The 21,110-nt window shown below is 45.5% G+C and overlaps 3 protein-coding genes across 9 annotated transcripts; all 3 read left to right on the top strand.

Annotated features, from left to right (window-relative positions):
- Positions 1-366: 366 nt before the first annotated feature.
- On the top strand, positions 367-5,321 carry LOC119227834 (peroxisomal succinyl-coenzyme A thioesterase-like). Of its 3 annotated transcripts, none has more exons than XM_037486966.2 (11): positions 367-513; positions 2,538-2,790; positions 2,867-2,966; positions 3,037-3,227; positions 3,318-3,481; positions 3,578-3,697; positions 3,772-3,854; positions 3,934-4,027; positions 4,221-4,301; positions 4,691-4,832; positions 4,940-5,321. In XM_037486966.2, exons 1-11 carry the CDS (start codon positions 370-372, stop codon positions 5,062-5,064), a joined length of 1,497 nt encoding a protein of 498 aa, XP_037342863.2. In that variant the 5' UTR covers positions 367-369; the 3' UTR covers positions 5,065-5,321. The 3 variants fall into 3 exon arrangements, with proteins under 3 accessions (XP_037342863.2, XP_037342875.2, XP_037342894.2); XM_037486978.2 differs by having other exon boundaries at positions 2,873-2,966; XM_037486997.2 differs by lacking the exon at positions 367-513 and adding an exon at positions 2,190-2,286.
- Positions 5,322-7,507: 2,186 nt separating this feature from the next.
- Positions 7,508-12,462, top strand: LOC134102934 (peroxisomal succinyl-coenzyme A thioesterase-like). Of its 3 annotated transcripts, none has more exons than XM_062561910.1 (11): positions 7,508-7,654; positions 9,679-9,931; positions 10,008-10,107; positions 10,178-10,368; positions 10,459-10,622; positions 10,719-10,838; positions 10,913-10,995; positions 11,075-11,168; positions 11,362-11,442; positions 11,832-11,973; positions 12,081-12,462. In XM_062561910.1, exons 1-11 carry the CDS (start codon positions 7,511-7,513, stop codon positions 12,203-12,205), a joined length of 1,497 nt encoding a protein of 498 aa, XP_062417894.1. In that variant the 5' UTR covers positions 7,508-7,510; the 3' UTR covers positions 12,206-12,462. The 3 variants fall into 3 exon arrangements, with proteins under 3 accessions (XP_062417894.1, XP_062417895.1, XP_062417896.1); XM_062561911.1 differs by having other exon boundaries at positions 10,014-10,107; XM_062561912.1 differs by lacking the exon at positions 7,508-7,654 and adding an exon at positions 9,170-9,427.
- Positions 12,463-14,648: 2,186 nt separating this feature from the next.
- On the top strand, positions 14,649-19,603 carry LOC134102938 (peroxisomal succinyl-coenzyme A thioesterase-like). Of its 3 annotated transcripts, none has more exons than XM_062561913.1 (11): positions 14,649-14,795; positions 16,820-17,072; positions 17,149-17,248; positions 17,319-17,509; positions 17,600-17,763; positions 17,860-17,979; positions 18,054-18,136; positions 18,216-18,309; positions 18,503-18,583; positions 18,973-19,114; positions 19,222-19,603. In XM_062561913.1, exons 1-11 carry the CDS (start codon positions 14,652-14,654, stop codon positions 19,344-19,346), a joined length of 1,497 nt encoding a protein of 498 aa, XP_062417897.1. In that variant the 5' UTR covers positions 14,649-14,651; the 3' UTR covers positions 19,347-19,603. The 3 variants fall into 3 exon arrangements, with proteins under 3 accessions (XP_062417897.1, XP_062417898.1, XP_062417899.1); XM_062561914.1 differs by having other exon boundaries at positions 17,155-17,248; XM_062561915.1 differs by lacking the exon at positions 14,649-14,795 and adding an exon at positions 16,311-16,568.
- Positions 19,604-21,110: the final 1,507 nt, after the last annotated feature.

Consider the following 21,110-nt stretch of genomic DNA (forward strand, 5'->3'; position numbering starts at 1 on the left):
AACCAGTCATCTGGTGCTGTGTGGGTTGGGTGTGGGTCCTTGTACCCGGAGTGGGGCTAACGTCCACGCTAGCTGCTAATTGTTTTGCGTTGAGGTGATACTTGAGGCTCGATGTGAATTCCTTGTTGCACAGCTTGCACACAACCACGCTCTTATCGACGCTTCCATCCGTGTGTTTATTATAAGAAGATTTTCCATTCACGGGGCCACCCGACACGGTTATTTTTATGTAATTAATTAATCTTAATTCATATTGTAATTAATTAATCGCAATTAACGCGCTAAAGTCCAAGCCCTAATATTAATAGAGATTTTCACTTTTAGTTCATCTAATCTTCATGCCAAAACTACTATGTCGTTGTGAGATCAATGTGTAGACCAATGAGTCCATCATGCGGTTTCTACAAAGAACTCCCTCCCCTGCAGAGCGGATTCAAAGTCCGCCAGAGCTTTGGGGCAGTTGCAGAGCTCGTTCAACCGGCGCGGACCTTCTGGCCTCGTGTCTCAAACCAGGTGAGTTTAATCATTACGTCAACTTATTGTCGTATCGTATCGACGTTCATACTTTTGTAGTCCAGGAAACATTTGTAGGACTCCAAAACCAGTGCAGCTTTTACAGCGCTACAGAAAACACACCAAACAGTTACGTGCGTTGTAAAGGTGTCATTTGATGCTGCTCCGCCAATCACATGTGTTTTCCCTTTGCGTTTGAGTGCGGTGTTCATGGGCACGGGAGAGATGAGAAGACTGTACAATAATGACAATGTAGTGCAGCAATAAGATAAAAATAAAAGTATAATAAAATATATGCTATGTCTTAGTACGCTATAAGGTTATGGGTTAGTAAGTTGAGAAATAAAGATAAAATAAAAATAAATATAAATATAAAGTGTACCAGCTAAACAGACAGTAACAAGTGACAAGTGAAAGGGACAAAGTGAATGTACATGAGAGTGAGAGTCAGTCAGGGGACTGCCGAAGGGAAGAAACTGTTAGTGTGGCAGGAGGTCTTAGCCGTGATGGACCTCAGCCTCCTGCCGTATGGAAGGGGCACAAACAGGTCATGTCCGGGGTGAGAGGGGTCGGCTACAATCTTTCTGGCCCGCTTGAAAGTCCTGGAAGCGAACAATTCCTGGAGTGACGGCAGATTGCAGCCAATCACCCTCTTTGCCGAGCGGACGACACGCTGCAGCCTGCCCTTGTCCTTGGCAGTGGCTGCAGCGTACCACACGGTGATGGAGGTGCAGAGGATGGACTCCATGATGGCCGTGTAGAACTGCACCATCATTGTCTGTGGCAGGTTGAATTTCTTCAGCTGCCTCAGGAAGAACATCTTCTGCTGAGCCTTTTTCGTGATGGAGCTGATGTCCAGCTCCCACTTGAGGTCCTGGGTGATGATGGAGCCCAGGAAACGGAAGGAGTCCACAGTGGTGACAGGGGAGTCACACAAGGGGAGGGGGGAAGGTGGGGCTGCGTTCTTCCTGAAGTCCACGACCATCTCCACTGTCTTCAGGGCGTTGAGCTCCAGGTTGTTCTGGCTGCACCATGTCACCAGGTGGTCAGACTCCCATCTGTAGGCGGACTCGTCTCCACCAGAGATCAGTCCAATGATTTTGCAAACATACCCAAGAAATATCCAAAAGGAAGGCACAGAAAATGAACAATAGAAGTAGACCTGGATCCTAAAACATGAATTCCCTTTTCTTCAACTAAAAATTTTTCATGTTAAGTGTCTTTATTGTGGGGGGGCTGGGACTTGGAGAGGACTGGAGGGCCTGAGGGTGTTGAGCGCGGTGCTTGGTTAGTGATGTTACAGATGTATGTACAGATCATAGGAGGGGCAGAGCTCAGAACCAAGACTACACAAAATGTATGGAACTTATGAAGATGATGATTCCAAGTACTAATGATAAGGTTTGATTATGTTGTCTCATCACATTCATTGTTAAATTTTTAGAAATGTTAGGACAGCTTTTACCGAAATGATTCACTTATTTCGAAACTGAGACCAAACTGTGACTTGGATATTTATACAGATGAACAAACATCACAGCAACCAGCACGTTCTGTCCTTTTTATATCAACACAATAATCAAGCCAACCAACAAACCTTTGTGCACCTTACTTTGACTGCTGCCCCTCCAGTGTTTGTTCCAGTGAGATTCTTCTGGACTCTGGTTGCTACGAGCAAACTTCAGAAGGACAAAAACAATAACAGCGAAAGTGTTGCACTGCAACCTCTGAAGCAGATCATCAATTTGCTACACAAACCAAACCCCTTGTTAAGTTTGTTGTCGTTTAGTCCTTCTCTCTTTTGTAAATAGCAAATCTGATTTTATGAAGTCCCTTTGGATATGAGAAGAGATGTCTGATAATACGAGGGTGCTGATTGAACAGTTCACTCTCTTTGGTCTCTGCTGGAGTCCATGTTTTCAACAATGCTTAAAAAACTCTTTCTTTGCCTGTGCTTAGTATTGAACTACTCAACATGTAGTTACCAAGGTGACGCTCCTCTATCTCTTGTTCACTCTGCCAAGGAACCAAGGACCCTCGTCCCCGTGTTGCTTCTTGCTCGTCGGCTCAGACCCTCCTCCTCCATGTCCTCGACCGCCTCCCCAATCCTCTCCGTCGTCCCCTCTCGGGCCCTGGTGGACGAGACTTTCCGGGTGAAGGTGCAGAATCTGCCTCCGGGCTCCGCGGTGACCCTTCACTCCCTCCACCGCTGCGAGGACGAGGACCTGTGGGAGGCCTACGGACACTACGTCAGCGACCAGCGGGGAAGCGTCTCGCGTGAGCTCTCCTTTAAACGTCTCAGGCTTTTGGACTTTTTATGTGTTTTGTTGACGTCCAAAAATACCGTCTGTAGTTACAGATGATCTCAGCTTCGGGGGAACGTACACAGGAAAAGAAGCCATGGGGTTGCTGTGGAGTATGCGTCCCGTCCCTGGCAGCCGCAAAGGCCTCAGGTAAAACATCCAATAACGTGAAGGTCTCGCCTTGAGGTCTCAGCTTTGATACTTTGAGTCTCTGTTCAAGGTTGAGGAAGACGAACGTCTGCACCCCGCAGCTGGTCCACATCTCGGTCTACGACGGCCACGTGGAGGAGGGCTTCACAGAGCGGCCTCCCCTGGCCTCAGTGCTCTCAGAGAGATGGTTCATGGGTCCAGGAGTCCGCAGGGTGGAAGTTCAGGAGAAAGGAGTGCGAGGGACGCTGTTCATACCTCCAGGTCCCCCTGAGGAGGAGCACGTCCTCCTCTTATACCGTCCGTGTGTTGTAGGTAGGTAGGATAAGTAAAACCTGTCCCTCTGTGCCTCAGGTCCAGGACCCTTTCCCGGGGTAATGGACATGTGGGGCGGAGGGGGGGGGCAGGTGGAGTATCGATCGGCCCTGCTCGCCTCTCACGGCTACGCCTCTCTGGCGCTGCAGTACCTCGGCGTCGGTGAGCTGCCGTCAGCCAGCAAAGAGTTTGAGTACTTTGAGGTTTGTGTTTATTTATATTTCAAAATAAGAGTCTTGCGTGGCTCATTTTGTTTGGAGCGGGGTCCGTCTCGATGTCTTAAGTCTCCTTCTGCACAGACGGCGTTTAACGTGATCAGGCTCCATCCCCTGGTGAGCCCCGACAGAGTTGGAATTATTGGTCTTTCCCTCGGAGCGATTATCACCAATCATTTGGCGGCTGAGAGCAGCGTCATCAAGGCAAGTACCGAACTTTCGGTCCTGATTGCGTGGAGAACCTCGAGGTCTTAATGGTGAACCGTGTTTTGTTTCAGCCTCGTTGTTGCGTTTGTGTCAGTGGCGTCCACATTTGTCCACGCGGGGAGTTGCTCACAGGACTCTACCAGGCGATGGTCGCGTAGGTAACATAGGCAACACAAAGCCACTTAACACACACACAGCTGTACTGATGCTGTGGTGAATCATTGTTATGACAGGAACGGTCACAAGGTACAAGTGGACGAGAACAACCATGAGATATGGCGATACAGGGAACTCCCAATCCCTGGTGACCTCGCTAAGAAAATTGAGGTAAGAACTTGTTGCATGATTGAAACACAAGGATGAGACGATGTGCTGGTTTCGACAAGTTCACAGGGGACATTAGTGTGAGACGTCCTCTTCCAATGTCAGTCTATGCATTGCACTGAAATGTTAAAACCACCTCTGATGGCTCATTTTGGTTCATTCTCTCTAACACGTGTGGTGGTTGGTCTTCTTGAAGGTGGGGAAAATAAACTGCCCAATGTTGTTGGTGAATGGCCTCGACGATCAGAGCATGCCCACAGTGGAGGCTGCTGAAGATGTGAGTACACACACACACACACAATGAGGTGGAGTAAAGACAGTTTGTGCTCATTAAAACTGTGCAAAGTCAAGAAGAGCATCGATGAATCTTCAAAAGTCAACTGGTTGCATTTGAATTGTTGCATTGAAGTAACAACTCATCTGTTAATTTATTATTTATTCATTAAGTTAAATGAGTCATTTATTGGTTACAACTAGTTCAACAATGGACAAAAAGAATGAGGCGTGAATGAAATGACAGCACAAATGCAATGAAAAAGCATATTTTTGTTTTCTGTTTTCCGATTAGGAGATGGCAACTGAAGGAGCGTTTGTTTGGTCAAGAAATTCTGTCAGAGAATTAAAAAACAATGAAGTATGTGCTGTTTTGACCTTTGATCCCTGTAGATGGCCCACATGATGCGAGCAGCAGGGAAAGACCACCTGCTGACCAGGATCGAATACCCAGCTACTGGACATCTGATCGAGCCGCCCTACTCGCCTCACTTCAGAGCCACCAATTTCATAAAGAAAAGCACAAGAGAGAAGGGTGATTTATTGAAGCCAATCTAATAGACCCAGTCTGTTAAAAAGTGTTCTGTATTTCACGATGTGTTTGATGATGCATCTAACCATCACCCATGGGGTGTGTTCCAGTCATACTACTTTGGGGAGGACAAACCAAAGCTCATTCAGATGCTCAAGAGGACTCCTGGAAGAAGATCTTGGCTTTTCTACAGCAGCACCTGTACTCCAACAACCCCACCAGAGCAAAGATGTGAAGGCAGAGGAGCCCGTGCTTCGCCATGGCAACCTCTGCAGAGACATGGTGGTGGCGACGACGCAGTGTCCATTAAATGAATGCTCATGATGATCCGGTCAAAGGTCAACTTGTGCTTGTTCATATTATTTAGTGTCCCCAAAATTATTATTATTATTAATTGAAATGAAAATGTTTCTCTGTAAAGAAATGATTCACCCACAAGAGTATTTCTAGAGAAAATGTCAGAGTAATATTATTAAAGATCATTGAACTCTTTCTGGTGTTTAATCTGCAGTGTTTGTGACGATTTCCACTTCAAAAACTTTTATTCGGCGCGGACATCATCTAAGGACATTTTTAAATACACACAGAGGCCGAATACAAACATTCGGGGAAGGATGTTCACACAACAAAGATGTTTATGTTCAGTGCCAACTAGCAGCGGCGCGCAGGCTAATATGCTAAGCTACGGGAGGGGGGTCTACAGTTCGGTGGACTCAGACGATGTGGTCCTGATAGCATCCTCGGTCTGCGGCCTCCAACTCTCACTGGAGCGTTTTGCAGCCGAGTGTGAAGCGGTTTGGATGAGGATTAGCGCCTCCAAATCTGAAGCTATGGTTCTTAGCAGGAAACCGATGGATTGCCTGCTCCGGGTAGGGAATGTGTCCTTACCCCAAGTGAGGGAATTCAAGTACCTCGGGGTCTTGTTCACGAGTGAGGGAAAGATGGAGTGTGAGCTTGGCTGGAGAACCAGAGCAGCGGGGGCGGTATTGCACCCGCTTGACCGTAACGTTGGGACAAAAAGAGAGCTGAGCCAAAAGGCAAAGCTCTTGATCTACCGGTTAATCCTCATTCCTACCCTCACCTATGGTCATATAGGCTGGGTCATGACCGAAAGAACTAAGTCACGGGTACAAACAGCCAAAATGGGTTTCCTCAGGAGAGTGGCTGGCGTTTCCCTTAGAGATAGGGTGAGAAGCTCAGCCATTCGCTAGGAGAGAGTAGACCCGCTGCTCCTTTGCGTTGAAAGAAGCCAGTTGAGGTGGTTTGGGAATCTGGTAAGGATCCCCCCCTGGACGCCTCCCTTGAGAGGTGTTCCAGGCACGTCCAGCTGGGAAGAGGGCCCGGGAAGACCCGGGACCAAGTGGAGAGATTATATCTGCACTGGCCTGGGAGCGCCTAGGGATGCCTCAATCAGAGCTGTCAGATGTGGCCCGGGAAAGGAAAGTTTGGGGTCCCTTGCTTTTTGATCGATTTTTATTTATTATTAACATTCATTATAATTCAACATTTTGGTAATAGTGCTCTTCTCTGACAGTTTCATCCCTGGAATAGTAAAAACATTTTATATTAAGATGGAGTAAATGCCTCGTATAAACTTTTTAAATCTTGAATATGAAAACAGGCTTGAGGAACATTTTTTAAAATGAGCAGATGTACCCCTGGTCATTTTTCATGATTCTCGGGTGTCTGATAATCACAGCAGACATACATTAAAAAAAACATTTATACATAACAACCAGAAATACTATCAAAATCCAATAAATTGATTGAAACGGAAACAAAATATGGGTTGATTTTGGAGTTTTATAAATGATCACAAATATTCTATATGTTTGATACCAATGTTTATTTCTTTTTATTTCTATTTGATACCAATGTTTTTTTATTTGTTTATGTGCTTATTAGCATCAGACAATGATGCTATGATTTAATAATTAATACTTAAAAACTAACAGCTTATATATTTTTATGAACTTAATCAAAAATATTTTATATTATTTAGGGCCGGGACTCAATTAAAAATATTAATCTAATTAATTAGAGGCTTTGTAATTAATTAATCAAAATTAATCGCATATATTATACATACAAATATATGACTTGAGAACAGTGAGAAGTCATTTTTATTTTTATTCAACCAATTCCAGTGTAGCAATAGCATATTTAGAAATATAGTACTTTCAGAAATTCAGGTAGCCTATAGGTAAGTAGACCTTCTGTTAACTATGTTTTTTTAAGTAGACCAATACTTTCAAGTACATTCAAAACATTGGTTATTTTTTCAGACGTGGTCTTAGTTACCCTGGTCCTTAAACCAGTCATCTGGTGCTGTGTGGGTTGGGTGTGGGTCCTTGTACCCGGAGTGGGGCTAACGTCCACGCTAGCTGCTAATTGTTTTGCGTTGAGGTGATACTTGAGGCTCGATGTGAATTCCTTGTTGCACAGCTTGCACACAACCACGCTCTTATCGACGCTTCCATCCGTGTGTTTATTATAAGAAGATTTTCCATTCACGGGGCCACCCGACACGGTTATTTTTATGTAATTAATTAATCTTAATTCATATTGTAATTAATTAATCGCAATTAACGCGCTAAAGTCCAAGCCCTAATATTAATAGAGATTTTCACTTTTAGTTCATCTAATCTTCATGCCAAAACTACTATGTCGTTGTGAGATCAATGTGTAGACCAATGAGTCCATCATGCGGTTTCTACAAAGAACTCCCTCCCCTGCAGAGCGGATTCAAAGTCCGCCAGAGCTTTGGGGCAGTTGCAGAGCTCGTTCAACCGGCGCGGACCTTCTGGCCTCGTGTCTCAAACCAGGTGAGTTTAATCATTACGTCAACTTATTGTCGTATCGTATCGACGTTCATACTTTTGTAGTCCAGGAAACATTTGTAGGACTCCAAAACCAGTGCAGCTTTTACAGCGCTACAGAAAACACACCAAACAGTTACGTGCGTTGTAAAGGTGTCATTTGATGCTGCTCCGCCAATCACATGTGTTTTCCCTTTGCGTTTGAGTGCGGTGTTCATGGGCACGGGAGAGATGAGAAGACTGTACAATAATGACAATGTAGTGCAGCAATAAGATAAAAATAAAAGTATAATAAAATATATGCTATGTCTTAGTACGCTATAAGGTTATGGGTTAGTAAGTTGAGAAATAAAGATAAAATAAAAATAAATATAAATATAAAGTGTACCAGCTAAACAGACAGTAACAAGTGACAAGTGAAAGGGACAAAGTGAATGTACATGAGAGTGAGAGTCAGTCAGGGGACTGCCGAAGGGAAGAAACTGTTAGTGTGGCAGGAGGTCTTAGCCGTGATGGACCTCAGCCTCCTGCCGTATGGAAGGGGCACAAACAGGTCATGTCCGGGGTGAGAGGGGTCGGCTACAATCTTTCTGGCCCGCTTGAAAGTCCTGGAAGCGAACAATTCCTGGAGTGAAGGCAGATTGCAGCCAATCACCCTCTTTGCCGAGCGGACGACACGCTGCAGCCTGCCCTTGTCCTTGGCAGTGGCTGCAGCGTACCACACGGTGATGGAGGTGCAGAGGATGGACTCCATGATGGCCGTGTAGAACTGCACCATCATTGTCTGTGGCAGGTTGAATTTCTTCAGCTGCCTCAGGAAGAACATCTTCTGCTGAGCCTTTTTCGTGATGGAGCTGATGTCCAGCTCCCACTTGAGGTCCTGGGTGATGATGGAGCCCAGGAAACGGAAGGAGTCCACAGTGGTGACAGGGGAGTCACACAAGGGGAGGGGGGAAGGTGGGGCTGCGTTCTTCCTGAAGTCCACGACCATCTCCACTGTCTTCAGGGCGTTGAGCTCCAGGTTGTTCTGGCTGCACCATGTCACCAGGTGGTCAGACTCCCATCTGTAGGTGGACTCGTCTCCACCAGAGATCAGTCCAATGATTTTGCAAACATACCCAAGAAATATCCAAAAGGAAGGCACAGAAAATGAACAATAGAAGTAGACCTGGATCCTAAAACATGAATTCCCTTTTCTTCAACTAAAAATTTTTCATGTTAAGTGTCTTTATTGTGGGGGGGCTGGGACTTGGAGAGGACTGGAGGGCCTGAGGGTGTTGAGCGCGGTGCTTGGTTAGTGATGTTACAGATGTATGTACAGATCATAGGAGGGGCAGAGCTCAGAACCAAGACTACACAAAATGTATGGAACTTATGAAGATGATGATTCCAAGTACTAATGATAAGGTTTGATTATGTTGTCTCATCACATTCATTGTTAAATTTTTAGAAATGTTAGGACAGCTTTTACCGAAATTATTCACTTATTTCGAAACTGAGACCAAACTGTGACTTGGATATTTATACAGATGAACAAACATCACAGCAACCAGCACGTTCTGTCCTTTTTATATCAACACAATAATCAAGCCAACCAACAAACCTTTGTGCACCTTACTTTGACTGCTGCCCCTCCAGTGTTTGTTCCAGTGAGATTCTTCTGGACTCTGGTTGCTACGAGCAAACTTCAGAAGGACAAAAACAATAACAGCGAAAGTGTTGCACTGCAACCTCTGAAGCAGATCATCAATTTGCTACACAAACCAAACCCCTTGTTAAGTTTGTTGTCGTTTAGTCCTTCTCTCTTTTGTAAATAGCAAATCTGATTTTATGAAGTCCCTTTGGATATGAGAAGAGATGTCTGATAATACGAGGGTGCTGATTGAACAGTTCACTCTCTTTGGTCTCTGCTGGAGTCCATGTTTTCAACAATGCTTAAAAAACTCTTTCTTTGCCTGTGCTTAGTATTGAACTACTCAACATGTAGTTACCAAGGTGACGCTCCTCTATCTCTTGTTCACTCTGCCAAGGAACCAAGGACCCTCGTCCCCGTGTTGCTTCTTGCTCGTCGGCTCAGACCCTCCTCCTCCATGTCCTCGACCGCCTCCCCAATCCTCTCCGTCGTCCCCTCTCGGGCCCTGGTGGACGAGACTTTCCGGGTGAAGGTGCAGAATCTGCCTCCGGGCTCCGCGGTGACCCTTCACTCCCTCCACCGCTGCGAGGACGAGGACCTGTGGGAGGCCTACGGACACTACGTCAGCGACCAGCGGGGAAGCGTCTCGCGTGAGCTCTCCTTTAAACGTCTCAGGCTTTTGGACTTTTTATGTGTTTTGTTGACGTCCAAAAATACCGTCTGTAGTTACAGATGATCTCAGCTTCGGGGGAACGTACACAGGAAAAGAAGCCATGGGGTTGCTGTGGAGTATGCGTCCCGTCCCTGGCAGCCGCAAAGGCCTCAGGTAAAACATCCAATAACGTGAAGGTCTCGCCTTGAGGTCTCAGCTTTGATACTTTGAGTCTCTGTTCAAGGTTGAGGAAGACGAACGTCTGCACCCCGCAGCTGGTCCACATCTCGGTCTACGACGGCCACGTGGAGGAGGGCTTCACAGAGCGGCCTCCCCTGGCCTCAGTGCTCTCAGAGAGATGGTTCATGGGTCCAGGAGTCCGCAGGGTGGAAGTTCAGGAGAAAGGAGTGCGAGGGACGCTGTTCATACCTCCAGGTCCCCCTGAGGAGGAGCACGTCCTCCTCTTATACCGTCCGTGTGTTGTAGGTAGGTAGGATAAGTAAAACCTGTCCCTCTGTGCCTCAGGTCCAGGACCCTTTCCCGGGGTAATGGACATGTGGGGCGGAGGGGGGGGGCAGGTGGAGTATCGATCGGCCCTGCTCGCCTCTCACGGCTACGCCTCTCTGGCGCTGCAGTACCTCGGCGTCGGTGAGCTGCCGTCAGCCAGCAAAGAGTTTGAGTACTTTGAGGTTTGTGTTTATTTATATTTCAAAATAAGAGTCTTGCGTGGCTCATTTTGTTTGGAGCGGGGTCCGTCTCGATGTCTTAAGTCTCCTTCTGCACAGACGGCGTTTAACGTGATCAGGCTCCATCCCCTGGTGAGCCCCGACAGAGTTGGAATTATTGGTCTTTCCCTCGGAGCGATTATCACCAATCATTTGGCGGCTGAGAGCAGCGTCATCAAGGCAAGTACCGAACTTTCGGTCCTGATTGCGTGGAGAACCTCGAGGTCTTAATGGTGAACCGTGTTTTGTTTCAGCCTCGTTGTTGCGTTTGTGTCAGTGGCGTCCACATTTGTCCACGCGGGGAGTTGCTCACAGGACTCTACCAGGCGATGGTCGCGTAGGTAACATAGGCAACACAAAGCCACTTAACACACACACAGCTGTACTGATGCTGTGGTGAATCATTGTTATGACAGGAACGGTCACAAGGTACAAGTGGACGAGAACAACCATGAGATATGGCGATACAGGGAACTCCCAATCCCTGGTGACCTCGCTAAGAAAATTGAGGTAAGAACTTGTTGCATGATTGAAACACAAGGATGAGACGATGTGCTGGTTTCGACAAGTTCACAGGGGACATTAGTGTGAGACGTCCTCTTCCAATGTCAGTCTATGCATTGCACTGAAATGTTAAAACCACCTCTGATGGCTCATTTTGGTTCATTCTCTCTAACACGTGTGGTGGTTGGTCTTCTTGAAGGTGGGGAAAATAAACTGCCCAATGTTGTTGGTGAATGGCCTCGACGATCAGAGCATGCCCACAGTGGAGGCTGCTGAAGATGTGAGTACACACACACACACACAATGAGGTGGAGTAAAGACAGTTTGTGCTCATTAAAACTGTGCAAAGTCAAGAAGAGCATCGATGAATCTTCAAAAGTCAACTGGTTGCATTTGAATTGTTGCATTGAAGTAACAACTCATCTGTTAATTTATTATTTATTCATTAAGTTAAATGAGTCATTTATTGGTTACAACTAGTTCAACAATGGACAAAAAGAATGAGGCGTGAATGAAATGACAGCACAAATGCAATGAAAAAGCATATTTTTGTTTTCTGTTTTCCGATTAGGAGATGGCAACTGAAGGAGCGTTTGTTTGGTCAAGAAATTCTGTCAGAGAATTAAAAAACAATGAAGTATGTGCTGTTTTGACCTTTGATCCCTGTAGATGGCCCACATGATGCGAGCAGCAGGGAAAGACCACCTGCTGACCAGGATCGAATACCCAGCTACTGGACATCTGATCGAGCCGCCCTACTCGCCTCACTTCAGAGCCACCAATTTCATAAAGAAAAGCACAAGAGAGAAGGGTGATTTATTGAAGCCAATCTAATAGACCCAGTCTGTTAAAAAGTGTTCTGTATTTCACGATGTGTTTGATGATGCATCTAACCATCACCCATGGGGTGTGTTCCAGTCATACTACTTTGGGGAGGACAAACCAAAGCTCATTCAGATGCTCAAGAGGACTCCTGGAAGAAGATCTTGGCTTTTCTACAGCAGCACCTGTACTCCAACAACCCCACCAGAGCAAAGATGTGAAGGCAGAGGAGCCCGTGCTTCGCCATGGCAACCTCTGCAGAGACATGGTGGTGGCGACGACGCAGTGTCCATTAAATGAATGCTCATGATGATCCGGTCAAAGGTCAACTTGTGCTTGTTCATATTATTTAGTGTCCCCAAAATTATTATTATTATTAATTGAAATGAAAATGTTTCTCTGTAAAGAAATGATTCACCCACAAGAGTATTTCTAGAGAAAATGTCAGAGTAATATTATTAAAGATCATTGAACTCTTTCTGGTGTTTAATCTGCAGTGTTTGTGACGATTTCCACTTCAAAAACTTTTATTCGGCGCGGACATCATCTAAGGACATTTTTAAATACACACAGAGGCCGAATACAAACATTCGGGGAAGGATGTTCACACAACAAAGATGTTTATGTTCAGTGCCAACTAGCAGCGGCGCGCAGGCTAATATGCTAAGCTACGGGAGGGGGGTCTACAGTTCGGTGGACTCAGACGATGTGGTCCTGATAGCATCCTCGGTCTGCGGCCTCCAACTCTCACTGGAGCGTTTTGCAGCCGAGTGTGAAGCGGTTTGGATGAGGATTAGCGCCTCCAAATCTGAAGCTATGGTTCTTAGCAGGAAACCGATGGATTGCCTGCTCCGGGTAGGGAATGTGTCCTTACCCCAAGTGAGGGAATTCAAGTACCTCGGGGTCTTGTTCACGAGTGAGGGAAAGATGGAGTGTGAGCTTGGCTGGAGAACCAGAGCAGCGGGGGCGGTATTGCACCCGCTTGACCGTAACGTTGGGACAAAAAGAGAGCTGAGCCAAAAGGCAAAGCTCTTGATCTACCGGTTAATCCTCATTCCTACCCTCACCTATGGTCATATAGGCTGGGTCATGACCGAAAGAACTAAGTCACGGGTACAAACAGCCAAAATGGGTTTCCTCAGGAGAGTGGCTGGCGTTTCCCTTAGAGATAGGGTGAGAAGCTCAGCCATTCGCTAGGAGAGAGTAGACCCGCTGCTCCTTTGCGTTGAAAGAAGCCAGTTGAGGTGGTTTGGGAATCTGGTAAGGATCCCCCCCTGGACGCCTCCCTTGAGAGGTGTTCCAGGCACGTCCAGCTGGGAAGAGGGCCCGGGAAGACCCGGGACCAAGTGGAGAGATTATATCTGCACTGGCCTGGGAGCGCCTAGGGATGCCTCAATCAGAGCTGTCAGATGTGGCCCGGGAAAGGAAAGTTTGGGGTCCCTTGCTTTTTGATCGATTTTTATTTATTATTAACATTCATTATAATTCAACATTTTGGTAATAGTGCTCTTCTCTGACAGTTTCATCCCTGGAATAGTAAAAACATTTTATATTAAGATGGAGTAAATGCCTCGTATAAACTTTTTAAATCTTGAATATGAAAACAGGCTTGAGGAACATTTTTTAAAATGAGCAGATGTACCCCTGGTCATTTTTCATGATTCTCGGGTGTCTGATAATCACAGCAGACATACATTAAAAAAAACATTTATACATAACAACCAGAAATACTATCAAAATCCAATAAATTGATTGAAACGGAAACAAAATATGGGTTGATTTTGGAGTTTTATAAATGATCACAAATATTCTATATGTTTGATACCAATGTTTATTTCTTTTTATTTCTATTTGATACCAATGTTTTTTTATTTGTTTATGTGCTTATTAGCATCAGACAATGATGCTATGATTTAATAATTAATACTTAAAAACTAACAGCTTATATATTTTTATGAACTTAATCAAAAATATTTTATATTATTTAGGGCCGGGACTCAATTAAAAATATTAATCTAATTAATTAGAGGCTTTGTAATTAATTAATCAAAATTAATCGCATATATTATACATACAAATATATGACTTGAGAACAGTGAGAAGTCATTTTTATTTTTATTCAACCAATTCCAGTGTAGCAATAGCATATTTAGAAATATAGTACTTTCAGAAATTCAGGTAGCCTATAGGTAAGTAGACCTTCTGTTAACTATGTTTTTTTAAGTAGACCAATACTTTCAAGTACATTCAAAACATTGGTTATTTTTTCAGACGTGGTCTTAGTTACCCTGGTCCTTAAACCAGTCATCTGGTGCTGTGTGGGTTGGGTGTGGGTCCTTGTACCCGGAGTGGGGCTAACGTCCACGCTAGCTGCTAATTGTTTTGCGTTGAGGTGATACTTGAGGCTCGATGTGAATTCCTTGTTGCACAGCTTGCACACAACCACGCTCTTATCGACGCTTCCATCCGTGTGTTTATTATAAGAAGATTTTCCATTCACGGGGCCACCCGACACGGTTATTTTTATGTAATTAATTAATCTTAATTCATATTGTAATTAATTAATCGCAATTAACGCGCTAAAGTCCAAGCCCTAATATTAATAGAGATTTTCACTTTTAGTTCATCTAATCTTCATGCCAAAACTACTATGTCGTTGTGAGATCAATGTGTAGACCAATGAGTCCATCATGCGGTTTCTACAAAGAACTCCCTCCCCTGCAGAGCGGATTCAAAGTCCGCCAGAGCTTTGGGGCAGTTGCAGAGCTCGTTCAACCGGCGCGGACCTTCTGGCCTCGTGTCTCAAACCAGGTGAGTTTAATCATTACGTCAACTTATTGTCGTATCGTATCGACGTTCATACTTTTGTAGTCCAGGAAACATTTGTAGGACTCCAAAACCAGTGCAGCTTTTACAGCGCTACAGAAAACACACCAAACAGTTACGTGCGTTGTAAAGGTGTCATTTGATGCTGCTCCGCCAATCACATGTGTTTTCCCTTTGCGTTTGAGTGCGGTGTTCATGGGCACGGGAGAGATGAGAAGACTGTACAATAATGACAATGTAGTGCAGCAATAAGATAAAAATAAAAGTATAATAAAATATATGCTATGTCTTAGTACGCTATAAGGTTATGGGTTAGTAAGTTGAGAAATAAAGATAAAATAAAAATAAATATAAATATAAAGTGTACCAGCTAAACAGACAGTAACAAGTGACAAGTGAAAGGGACAAAGTGAATGTACATGAGAGTGAGAGTCAGTCAGGGGACTGCCGAAGGGAAGAAACTGTTAGTGTGGCAGGAGGTCTTAGCCGTGATGGACCTCAGCCTCCTGCCGTATGGAAGGGGCACAAACAGGTCATGTCCGGGGTGAGAGGGGTCGGCTACAATCTTTCTGGCCCGCTTGAAAGTCCTGGAAGCGAACAATTCCTGGAGTGAAGGCAGATTGCAGCCAATCACCCTCTTTGCCGAGCGGACGACACGCTGCAGCCTGCCCTTGTCCTTGGCAGTGGCTGCAGCGTACCACACGGTGATGGAGGTGCAGAGGATGGACTCCATGATGGCCGTGTAGAACTGCACCATCATTGTCTGTGGCAGGTTGAATTTCTTCAGCTGCCTCAGGAAGAACATCTTCTGCTGAGCCTTTTTCGTGATGGAGCTGATGTCCAGCTCCCACTTGAGGTCCTGGGTGATGATGGAGCCCAGGAAACGGAAGGAGTCCACAGTGGTGACAGGGGAGTCACACAAGGGGAGGGGGGAAGGTGGGGCTGCGTTCTTCCTGAAGTCCACGACCATCTCCACTGTCTTCAGGGCGTTGAGCTCCAGGTTGTTCTGGCTGCACCATGTCACCAGGTGGTCAGACTCCCATCTGTAGGTGGACTCGTCTCCACCAGAGATCAGTCCAATGATTTTGCAAACATACCCAAGAAATATCCAAAAGGAAGGCACAGAAAATGAACAATAGAAGTAGACCTGGATCCTAAAACATGAATTCCCTTTTCTTCAACTAAAAATTTTTCATGTTAAGTGTCTTTATTGTGGGGGGGCTGGGACTTGGAGAGGACTGGAGGGCCTGAGGGTGTTGAGCGCGGTGCTTGGTTAGTGATGTTACAGATGTATGTACAGATCATAGGAGGGGCAGAGCTCAGAACCAAGACTACACAAAATGTATGGAACTTATGAAGATGATGATTCCAAGTACTAATGATAAGGTTTGATTATGTTGTCTCATCACATTCATTGTTAAATTTTTAGAAATGTTAGGACAGCTTTTACCGAAATTATTCACTTATTTCGAAACTGAGACCAAACTGTGACTTGGATATTTATACAGATGAACAAACATCACAGCAACCAGCACGTTCTGTCCTTTTTATATCAACACAATAATCAAGCCAACCAACAAACCTTTGTGCACCTTACTTTGACTGCTGCCCCTCCAGTGTTTGTTCCAGTGAGATTCTTCTGGACTCTGGTTGCTACGAGCAAACTTCAGAAGGACAAAAACAATAACAGCGAAAGTGTTGCACTGCAACCTCTGAAGCAGATCATCAATTTGCTACACAAACCAAACCCCTTGTTAAGTTTGTTGTCGTTTAGTCCTTCTCTCTTTTGTAAATAGCAAATCTGATTTTATGAAGTCCCTTTGGATATGAGAAGAGATGTCTGATAATACGAGGGTGCTGATTGAACAGTTCACTCTCTTTGGTCTCTGCTGGAGTCCATGTTTTCAACAATGCTTAAAAAACTCTTTCTTTGCCTGTGCTTAGTATTGAACTACTCAACATGTAGTTACCAAGGTGACGCTCCTCTATCTCTTGTTCACTCTGCCAAGGAACCAAGGACCCTCGTCCCCGTGTTGCTTCTTGCTCGTCGGCTCAGACCCTCCTCCTCCATGTCCTCGACCGCCTCCCCAATCCTCTCCGTCGTCCCCTCTCGGGCCCTGGTGGACGAGACTTTCCGGGTGAAGGTGCAGAATCTGCCTCCGGGCTCCGCGGTGACCCTTCACTCCCTCCACCGCTGCGAGGACGAGGACCTGTGGGAGGCCTACGGACACTACGTCAGCGACCAGCGGGGAAGCGTCTCGCGTGAGCTCTCCTTTAAACGTCTCAGGCTTTTGGACTTTTTATGTGTTTTGTTGACGTCCAAAAATACCGTCTGTAGTTACAGATGATCTCAGCTTCGGGGGAACGTACACAGGAAAAGAAGCCATGGGGTTGCTGTGGAGTATGCGTCCCGTCCCTGGCAGCCGCAAAGGCCTCAGGTAAAACATCCAATAACGTGAAGGTCTCGCCTTGAGGTCTCAGCTTTGATACTTTGAGTCTCTGTTCAAGGTTGAGGAAGACGAACGTCTGCACCCCGCAGCTGGTCCACATCTCGGTCTACGACGGCCACGTGGAGGAGGGCTTCACAGAGCGGCCTCCCCTGGCCTCAGTGCTCTCAGAGAGATGGTTCATGGGTCCAGGAGTCCGCAGGGTGGAAGTTCAGGAGAAAGGAGTGCGAGGGACGCTGTTCATACCTCCAGGTCCCCCTGAGGAGGAGCACGTCCTCCTCTTATACCGTCCGTGTGTTGTAGGTAGGTAGGATAAGTAAAACCTGTCCCTCTGTGCCTCAGGTCCAGGACCCTTTCCCGGGGTAATGGACATGTGGGGCGGAGGGGGGGGGCAGGTGGAGTATCGATCGGCCCTGCTCGCCTCTCACGGCTACGCCTCTCTGGCGCTGCAGTACCTCGGCGTCGGTGAGCTGCCGTCAGCCAGCAAAGAGTTTGAGTACTTTGAGGTTTGTGTTTATTTATATTTCAAAATAACAGTCTTGCGTGGCTCATTTTGTTTGGAGCGGGGTCCGTCTCGATGTCTTAAGTCTCCTTCTGCACAGACGGCGTTTAACGTGATCAGGCTCCATCCCCTGGTGAGCCCCGACAGAGTTGGAATTATTGGTCTTTCCCTCGGAGCGATTATCACCAATCATTTGGCGGCTGAGAGCAGCGTCATCAAGGCAAGTACCGAACTTTCGGTCCTGATTGCGTGGAGAACCTCGAGGTCTTAATGGTGAACCGTGTTTTGTTTCAGCCTCGTTGTTGCGTTTGTGTCAGTGGCGTCCACATTTGTCCACGCGGGGAGTTGCTCACAGGACTCTACCAGGCGATGGTCGCGTAGGTAACATAGGCAACACAAAGCCACTTAACACACACACAGCTGTACTGATGCTGTGGTGAATCATTGTTATGACAGGAACGGTCACAAGGTACAAGTGGACGAGAACAACCATGAGATATGGCGATACAGGGAACTCCCAATCCCTGGTGACCTCGCTAAGAAAATTGAGGTAAGAACTTGTTGCATGATTGAAACACAAGGATGAGACGATGTGCTGGTTTCGACAAGTTCACAGGGGACATTAGTGTGAGACGTCCTCTTCCAATGTCAGTCTATGCATTGCACTGAAATGTTAAAACCACCTCTGATGGCTCATTTTGGTTCATTCTCTCTAACACGTGTGGTGGTTGGTCTTCTTGAAGGTGGGGAAAATAAACTGCCCAATGTTGTTGGTGAATGGCCTCGACGATCAGAGCATGCCCACAGTGGAGGCTGCTGAAGATGTGAGTACACACACACACACACAATGAGGTGGAGTAAAGACAGTTTGTGCTCATTAAAACTGTGCAAAGTCAAGAAGAGCATCGATGAATCTTCAAAAGTCAACTGGTTGCATTTGAATTGTTGCATTGAAGTAACAACTCATCTGTTAATTTATTATTTATTCATTAAGTTAAATGAGTCATTTATTGGTTACAACTAGTTCAACAATGGACAAAAAGAATGAGGCGTGAATGAAATGACAGCACAAATGCAATGAAAAAGCATATTTTTGTTTTCTGTTTTCCGATTAGGAGATGGCAACTGAAGGAGCGTTTGTTTGGTCAAGAAATTCTGTCAGAGAATTAAAAAACAATGAAGTATGTGCTGTTTTGACCTTTGATCCCTGTAGATGGCCCACATGATGCGAGCAGCAGGGAAAGACCACCTGCTGACCAGGATCGAATACCCAGCTACTGGACATCTGATCGAGCCGCCCTACTCGCCTCACTTCAGAGCCACCAATTTCATAAAGAAAAGCACAAGAGAGAAGGGTGATTTATTGAAGCCAATCTAATAGACCCAGTCTGTTAAAAAGTGTTCTGTATTTCACGATGTGTTTGATGATGCATCTAACCATCACCCATGGGGTGTGTTCCAGTCATACTACTTTGGGGAGGACAAACCAAAGCTCATTCAGATGCTCAAGAGGACTCCTGGAAGAAGATCTTGGCTTTTCTACAGCAGCACCTGTACTCCAACAACCCCACCAGAGCAAAGATGTGAAGGCAGAGGAGCCCGTGCTTCGCCATGGCAACCTCTGCAGAGACATGGTGGTGGCGACGACGCAGTGTCCATTAAATGAATGCTCATGATGATCCGGTCAAAGGTCAACTTGTGCTTGTTCATATTATTTAGTGTCCCCAAAATTATTATTATTATTAATTGAAATGAAAATGTTTCTCTGTAAAGAAATGATTCACCCACAAGAGTATTTCTAGAGAAAATGTCAGAGTAATATTATTAAAGATCATTGAACTCTTTCTGGTGTTTAATCTGCAGTGTTTGTGACGATTTCCACTTCAAAAACTTTTATTCGGCGCGGACATCATCTAAGGACATTTTTAAATACACACAGAGGCCGAATACAAACATTCGGGGAAGGATGTTCACACAACAAAGATGTTTATGTTCAGTGCCAACTAGCAGCGGCGCGCAGGCTAATATGCTAAGCTACGGGAGGGGGGTCTACAGTTCGGTGGACTCAGACGATGTGGTCCTGATAGCATCCTCGGTCTGCGGCCTCCAACTCTCACTGGAGCGTTTTGCAGCCGAGTGTGAAGCGGTTTGGATGAGGATTAGCGCCTCCAAATCTGAAGCTATGGTTCTTAGCAGGAAACCGATGGATTGCCTGCTCCGGGTAGGGAATGTGTCCTTACCCCAAGTGAGGGAATTCAAGTACCTCGGGGTCTTGTTCACGAGTGAGGGAAAGATGGAGTGTGAGCTTGGCTGGAGAACCAGAGCAGCGGGGGCGGTATTGCACCCGCTTGACCGTAACGTTGGGACAAAAAGAGAGCTGAGCCAAAAGGCAAAGCTCTTGATCTACCGGTTAATCCTCATTCCTACCCTCACCTATGGTCATATAGGCTGGGTCATGACCGAAAGAACTAAGTCACGGGTACAAACAGCCAAAATGGGTTTCCTCAGGAGAGTGGCTGGCGTTTCCCTTAGAGATAGGGTGAGAAGCTCAGCCATTCGCTAGGAGAGAGTAGACCCGCTGCTCCTTTGCGTTGAAAGAAGCCAGTTGAGGTGGTTTGGGAATCTGGTAAGGATCCCCCCCTGGACGCCTCCCTTGAGAGGTGTTCCAGGCACGTCCAGCTGGGAAGAGGGCCCGGGAAGACCCGGGACCAAGTGGAGAGATTATATCTGCACTGGCCTGGGAGCGCCTAGGGATGCCTCAATCAGAGCTGTCAGATGTGGCCCGGGAAAGGAAAGTTTGGGGTCCCTTGCTTTTTGATCGATTTTTATTTATTATTAACATTCATTATAATTCAACATTTTGGTAATAGTGCTCTTCTCTGACAGTTTCATCCCTGGAATAGTAAAAACATTTTATATTAAGATGGAGTAAATGCCTCGTATAAACTTTTTAAATCTTGAATATGAAAACAGGCTTGAGGAACATTTTTTAAAATGAGCAGATGTACCCCTGGTCATTTTTCATGATTCTCGGGTGTCTGATAATCACAGCAGACATACATTAAAAAAAACATTTATACATAACAACCAGAAATACTATCAAAATCCAATCAATTGATTGAAACGGAAACAAAATATGGGTTGTTTTTGGAGTTTTATAAATGATCACAAATATTCTATATGTTTGATACCAATGTTTATTTCTTTTTATTTCTATTTGATACCAATGTTTTTTTATTTGTTTATGTGCTTATTAGCATCAGACAATGATGCTATGATTTAATAATTAATACTTAAAAACTAACAGCTTATATATTTTTATGAACTTAATCAAAAATATTTTATATTATT

The sequence above is a fragment of the Pungitius pungitius genome, chromosome 4 (assembly GCF_949316345.1).
Source record: "Pungitius pungitius chromosome 4, fPunPun2.1, whole genome shotgun sequence".
Classification (NCBI taxonomy): domain Eukaryota; kingdom Metazoa; phylum Chordata; class Actinopteri; order Perciformes; family Gasterosteidae; genus Pungitius; species Pungitius pungitius.